The 8,001-nt window shown below is 22.2% G+C and overlaps 1 protein-coding gene across 1 annotated transcript; it reads right to left on the reverse strand.

Annotated features, from left to right (window-relative positions):
• Positions 1-678: 678 nt before the first annotated feature.
• On the reverse strand, positions 679-1,208 carry LOC101508301 (uncharacterized). Its single transcript, XM_004491614.4, has one exon. The coding sequence runs from the start codon at positions 1,165-1,167 to the stop codon at positions 694-696; it is 474 nt and encodes a 157-aa protein (XP_004491671.3). The 5' UTR covers positions 1,168-1,208; the 3' UTR covers positions 679-693.
• Between the last annotated feature and the right edge of the window lie 6,793 nt (positions 1,209-8,001).

The following is an 8,001-nucleotide window of genomic DNA, read 5'->3' on the forward strand; positions in this document are numbered from 1 at the left end:
TCAAAAAGTTCAATTTTAAAATAAATGAATTATTTTCATAAATATGACAAAAATAAGGAGAAATTAAGCTTTGTTTGTTCCTGCAACCTTAATCAAATATACGTTTTGATTTGGCCCAGCTGTCTGCATCCTGGTTTAGAAGAAAAATAACATTTGGACATCAAAAAATTAATGTCAAATAAGGTATCAAGTATTTTTAGTGTGTTTTTTTTTAATATGTAAAGTAGTATAGAAAATAAAAAATAGAAAAGAGATAAAGACAAACATATAAAGTGTTAATAGTACCGGTGTCAATATTTAGATTTTCAAATAAATAATTATATTTAGAATGCTTTTTATAAAATTCTCATACAAGATAAATCATTAAAAAAATGATTTTTTTTCTAAAATAATTTAAGAATTAATTAATGTGTAAATTGAGTGCAGCTGGTTGGCTGCTAGTATTGTGAAGAAAAAAAGCAAGATTTACCTTAAAAAGATAGAAGGGCTAAAAAAAATTATAAAAAGTATTGCTCTTTATTTTACAAACTTATTTTATAAAAATGACTTAGTTATAATTTATAATTTGTATCAATTTAATATCCACATCTCAACTATGTTATCACTTCAATAATCAATCTCATTTTGCATTATCTAAAAATTTCATTAATTTATGATAGAGATAATATTAAATATCCATTAATTACTACTCAATTAATTAACAAGCATAAGAGATTTCTGATGACAATCAAAATAAAATCTTCCATAAGCTCTTGTCTCAGAACAGAACGTTGCTTTCATCTTTTTAATAAAATCATCACATTTCTTGTTCAATTCCTCTATCTCAATTTCATCAACCATCAAATTCTCTTCTTCCTCTTCACTTTCCACAACATTTTCATCAACAATTGGTTCTTCTACAATCTCTGATTCTGATTCATTACCGCTATCGTTTTTGATGCTATGCTTAATGGTTTCATTGATTAGAGTTGAATAGAAAACTATAAAAGCTAGAAGGAGATTGCATAAAAGGAACATGTAACACTTATCAATGCGGTAGAAGGTAAAGAATTGCATAAGGAATGGCTTCAAGGATTGAGAAAGTAAAGAAGGTAGAATAAACAAAACACATAACATGGAAAAACAAAGCAGAAACATTATTAGTAGTAACTGCATTGAAGAATCCATGTCTTGTGTTTTGTTTGTTTCAAACTTGAATCATAAGTGTGCTATGGTTGGGGAATGCATCTAATGTTTATGCTTCTATGTATATATATATATGGTGAAAGCAACGTATATGTAACTAAGTCATAACTAATAATTATGTGGAAAATAAATCTAGATTTTTTTAATATAAAAATAATTTGGAAGCCAATCCGATGTGTCACGTAATTAGTCTCTTAAGTATGTAGTCACGTGGGTTTCATTTATAGTCGACACGTATGAAAAAATATCTATTGTCATAGGTTAATTTGTTAAAGGAATCGTTGTACATTGAAGGATTGGTCTATGAATTTTGGAGGAAAATATTTTAGTTAATCCAAAAAAAATAATTAGGAAATTATTAGATTAAACTAAATTGGTATATTATTTGACTTAAGTTGTCTGCGGTCGCAATTATGTGATTGAAGGTAGTCGCGAGCTCATGGGTCTGAAAAAAAATAAACGGTTTTTATTTCAAGATTGAAATTTGTATTTATAAAAATATTAGGTTTAATTGTAGTTTTATTCTCTCTATTTTTATTGATTTACGAAATTGATCCTCATATTTTATTCGACAGTTTTGGTCCCTCCCTCTAATTAACATCATGAAATTTAAATAAAACGTCGTAGAAATTCAGATTTCAACTTCGGAAATTCTTCATATTGTTAATTTAATTAATGACATATAAATAACTAGTTTTTTAGATAGTTTTATTATTTATATCATATAATTGTAAGTTACGTTATTGAAAATATGTCAAATTGTTACTTTTTAATTCAAAAATTTGATAGAAAGACTAAAATTGTCAACTTTAAAATAAAAAAACTAATATCGTAAATTAATAATAATAGTAAGACTAAATTTACAATTAAATCTAAATATTAAAATCAAATTTCGTACACTCGTAATATGCTTTCGAAGTACATTTAATCCAAATTCTGTATAATGACAGGAAAACTTTGATCGGGGGACAAGATCGTCAAAAAGTTTTTTTTCTTTACAAGTTTTTTTAATTTTTTAAGGGAAATATTTGTTAAGAAATTAAGAATTAAAATATATTGTTGAAAGTTGTTCATTCAAAGTTTGGATATCTTAAAAAGTAATATTTTTTATATAAATTTTTTGGCTGCCTTCTTTTTTTTATTGTTTAATAAGTGCTCCAGAAAAGTTTGTTGGCATAACCTATTTTTTAAATATACATATAAAAATTCGAGTAAAACCATAATGCAAGAGTGTTGATGAAAAATAAGTTGAGTCTTTTAATTTTAAATAATTTGTTTGAAGTTTTAACATACATACCGTTTTTCTAATTAAAAAAAAAAACCATACTGTTTAAAATAAAGAAGCTGAAATTTCAACTACGTGTGCAAAATTTGAAAGAGCAAATTCTTTGTAACTACTGATTGTATAAATTAACTGATCAATCAGTCTATTTATTATAGTTGAAAATTATAGTTAACTAATCAATCGATTAAGTAAACTAGAACAAGCGTAAACGTGTGCTTCCCTAGAATTTTCTGTTCTGGGATCCCTATTATTTTTAATGATTCAATATTGTTGAAATAGGACACGTGATTCTTTAAATTAAAGATAAAAAGAAAAACAATGTACGAGGTTGTTTTTATTAAATTTTAAATATTACTTTTTGTAAATAAAAAAAATAGTTAATAGATGAGGTAACGGATACAATTCTAATAGAGAAGGCGTTGTATAACTGCGCGTTACTTTCTTGAAATACAGAAAAAGTAATCACTTACCTAATCAAAATTCTTCATATAATTAGATAAGATTACAAATTAGAGGACTGTCTTTAGGGTTAAAGGTAATTGCATTAACCAATTATAAAAAGGTAATTGCTTTAACCAATTATAAAAAAGTAATGTCATGTTAGCAATTTTAATGTTGATGGTTTACAATAACAATTGTATATATAAATTTTTTTAGTTATTGCATATCAATCCTATTTTTTTATTTATTTACCTTTTTTAAAATTATTTGTATATCAAGTTTTTAATTTGTTGGCAATTTTTTTTAAATATTTATTTTGAGTAATTATTTATAAATTAATTTATAATTTTTTTATTAAATTTGTTTCGTTTATTATTTTCGTATTTATTTTTTAAGTTTTTCTACTTTTTAAATTATTTGCATATCCACTTTTGTAATTTACTAACATTTTTTTTTAAAATTATTTTGTTTTATTTCGAGAAATATTTTTTTTATAATTTTGAGTAACTATTTTTAAATCAATTTATAATTATATTGTATTAAATGTGTGTTTCCTTTATTATTGTTGTATTTATTTCTCAAATTTATTACTATTTTTGTACTATTTTATTGAATTTTTTTAAAAAAATAATACTAATGGAACTTTCATAAGTCATATTTAGTCTAAATAGTTAACATTGAACTGTTATATCATCGAAATTTAAATTTGTAAGTTATAATCAATCTAATTATTTAAAATTAAATCGTTGGATTAAGCATTAGATTGTTGAAATTATAATTATTAAGTCATAGTTAGTCTAATTAAGTTAAATTAAGCTGTTAAATTATCAAAATTAAATTTATAAGTCATGTCATCAAAATTAGATTGAATATGACTTATAATATATAATTTTGATGATCAAACGGTTTAAACTTAACTAATTAGATGGACTATAACTTAGATATTTTAATTTCAATGATTCAACGGTTCAATCTAAACTAATTAGACTGACTATAATTTATAAATTATAATTTCGATGATGCAAAGATTCATTCTTAACTAGTTAGAATAATTATTACTTAGAAATTTAAATTTCGATGATCTATCAATTTAATCTTAACTAATTAAAGCGATTATGATTTAGAAATTATAACTTATACAATTCAACGGTTCAATCATAATTAATTAGACTAATTATGACATACAAATTTTAATTTTGACGATCCAAAGATTAAATTCTAAATAATTAGACTAAATATGATTTATAAATTATAGTTTAAATGATCATACAGTTAAATATAACTTAATTAGACTAACTATGACTATAATTTTTTAGTTACGTTGGTATGAGGATTCAATCAACTAATTAGTATAATTATTAATTAAAAATTTAAATTTTAACGATTTAGCATTTCAATCTTAGCTGGTTAGACAAACTATGATTTAGAAATTATAATTTAAATGATTCAACGGTTTAATCTCAATTAATTCAACTTAAATATGACTTCGAGATTTTAATTTCGATGATATGAGAGTTCAATATTTACTAATTAAATTGACTATGATTTAGAAATTTAAATTTTGGCGATCAAATGGTTCATTCTTAATTAATTAGATAAATTACGATAATTAAATTTTAATTTTGATGATCCAACGATACAAATTTAACTAATTATATATAATATAACTTCAAAATTATTATTTCGATTATTCAACGTATTTGGATTAATAGCGTTTTGACTTAATTGCAATTTTAATTTCCTAGTTATACTAATTCATGAAATTGATTATCTTATTTTAAAAGTCGACAATTTTTGTCTTTTTCTTTAATCTTTTAACTAAAAAAAGAATAATGTGGGATATATTGAATAACGTGATATACCATACGATAATATAGACTAATTAACAACTATGAATTTAAAATAAAACGTCGTAAAAACTTAGAATTTAACTTCAATTTTTTTTCTTTATATTTTTAATTTAATTAATGACATATGAATAATTAATGTATCTAGATGATTCTATATCATTAAATTGTATGTTACGTCATTTAAAATATATCAAATCATCAATTTTAATTTAAAAATATAAAAAATGGACAAAAATGTCACTATTTAAAATAAGCCTAGTGCTTTTGGTCGGTGTAACTTAGGACGAATTTGGTTTTATTTCTCGTATTTTGGAGAAAAAAAATCCAGCTCTATATTACATAGACTAAAAGCATTATTAACCATTTCAATTTTGATGATCCGCAACTTTATATTAAAAAATTAGATTAATTATAACTCATAAATTATAATTTCAATAATCCTACAACTCAGTGTTAGCTTATTAGTAATTAGGTTAACTATAACTTAAAAATATAAATTTCGATGATTTAACGATTCAATGTTACTAATTTCAATTGTTAAATGGTTCAATATTTACTAATTAGACAAACTATCATTATAAATTATAATTTTAATAATCTACCGTTCAATCTTAACTAATTAGATAACATATGATTCAAAATTATAATTTTGATGATTGGTTAAATCTTAACTAAATAGACCAACTATGAACTATAAATTTTAATTTTGATGATCCAACAGTTTAATCTTAACTAATTCAACTAAATATAACTTAGAAATTCTAATTTTGATTATCTCACGATTCAATCTTAACCATTAGATTAACTATGACTTTGAAATTATTATTTTAATGATACAATGATTCAATATCAACTAATTAGATAAATTATGATTATAGAATTTTAATGATCTAATGGTATAATTTTTTTACTTCAATTAATAAGTAATATAATATATAAATAAATATTTAAATTTTATAATTTAATATATATATATATATATATATTATACTAGATTAACTAATATTTTTCATAATAATCAATTTAGTTTGGTGGCAAAGAGCTAACATTTAAACTCAAAAGGTTATGGATTTGATCTCTTTTGAGATTTAAAAACGTTTTTTCCGCAAAATTATTAAAAAAATTATAAATACCGAGTAATTAGTTAAAAATAAATAAATAATTATTGAATAATTAAATAAATACTGGATAATAAAAAATAATACATGTAAAAAAACTCAAAAAATAAATAAGAAAATCTTGTAAAAAAAACTATAATATGAAAGGAAATCAAATTAAAAAGAAAATCTTGTAAAAAAACTATAATTTTAAAGAAAATCTAATTAATACCAAAATTTTAAAGAATGAAATACAAAAATATTAGAAGAAATTAGTTTAATTTTAATTAACATAAAGACGTAAGTGCAATGTAAGAGTGAAATTACACGGTAGCTACACCACACTTTATAGTTTAACTTTATCTCATTAAATCAAATGACAATTAGTATCGGTTATTAACTTTACCGAGAAAATTTGGTTTTGTCCAATTCAATAGAATGTTCCTTGTCTTTATTTGATGTTAGAACGTTTTTAGGAATATTAAGGTTAAAAAAAAAAATAGTTTTTTTATCAATAAATTGTTGTGTTATAAAACTAACACATCACATGGAGTCCGTATGGATTTACTCTCACAAAGTAAAGAGTGGATAATAACTTTTACGAGCACCCATCGTTCTATTGGAAAACGTTAAAATATATCACATGTGTGGTGCCATTACTTACGATAGTACACTGAAAACTTATTAAAAGTTTGTAGACCAAATTTCTAAAAATATAGGATAAGAAGGAACTCCAAATAGTTAATTTTAAGTATATGTTAAATTTGCTAAATTTTGTAAAAAATAAATTCGTTAAATTTTCTTTTAACATAATATTTTGCCACCATTGTTTATATTTGTACCAACACTCAAAATAATAAAGGAAATTTAAATTGACTCCTAATTTAATAGTTGTAAGATTATGGACGAAATGGAAGTGGTCACAGCTACCCAAAATCTTTGAGAATTTTTTAAAATATTGATTTATTATTGAATAATGTTATTGAAGTACAAATTGAGATGAGACACAAATATAATAATCTCTCGTTTTAAATTTTGTGTTATAGTAATATTACTATATTTTTTATATAATACATTTGTCATATAATTTGATTAATAAAAATTGATCTATTTGATTCTAATTTATGAACATCAATTTTTATTGACCAAATTACAAATCTAAATGTCTATTATAAAAAAAATGAAAGAATTATTTATAAAAAATATTACAAAAACAACTACTAAAGTTATAAAATAAGCTAATTTTTTTTAATCTAAACTTCATCTATGCGCGCTGTGAATTTTATATAGAGATATAAAAATCAAACTAAATATCCAACGATCCCAAAAAATTAACTAAAACTAATCAAAGTAGTTTGATATTTTTTATGAGATTGAGTCTAAATTGAACTAAACCAATAAATCCAATTTTTATTGATTTGAGATATAGTTTCACGTAATTTTAAAATAAATTTTATAATACTCAAAACAAACCATTATCTTTTATCATCACCTTGAATGTATTTTAATAATTATATATATTGTTTTTATCCTTATAGTAAAAAAATTTGTATTAATAGTATAAAAATTTAGATTTAATTTATATACTTCAACGATGTCAAGACATTTTTTTATTGTATCAAAAAATATATTTTACATTGTCAATTAATCATAATCGATAGATTAATAAAACAATTTAACTTTTATCATAATTAGTTTTAAAATCACACTTACGGATGATTGCGATGTGCTGACAGTGTAAAACTTTTTATATTGACAAAACATAACAATTAAACTGTAAAAAGTTAAATATTTAAAAACTAATTTTTAATTATTAAAATTGTTAACCAAAATTTGATCTAATACATCTATCTCATGGATGTTCGCAATAGTACTCAAATGAGAAGGAGATTTAAAGTAGTTATCATTTACAATTTTTTTGATAATTTAAAAATAAAAAATGCTAATGATATCACCAAGTATAAAAGAAATTCAAAGTAACGATCACTAACAACCTATTTTACTTTTAAAGTAATGGACTAGGTTTAACTATTTACCAAAAAATAAAGCACACAATTAAAAAAAACTAAACCTTAAACACACAAAGCCCATAACAAAATGGAACAGGTTGTAATCATAATTGAAAATTTTACCCCATACCCCC

The sequence above is a fragment of the Cicer arietinum genome, chromosome 2 (genome assembly GCF_000331145.2).
Source record: "Cicer arietinum cultivar CDC Frontier isolate Library 1 chromosome 2, Cicar.CDCFrontier_v2.0, whole genome shotgun sequence".
NCBI classification, from domain to species: domain Eukaryota; kingdom Viridiplantae; phylum Streptophyta; class Magnoliopsida; order Fabales; family Fabaceae; genus Cicer; species Cicer arietinum.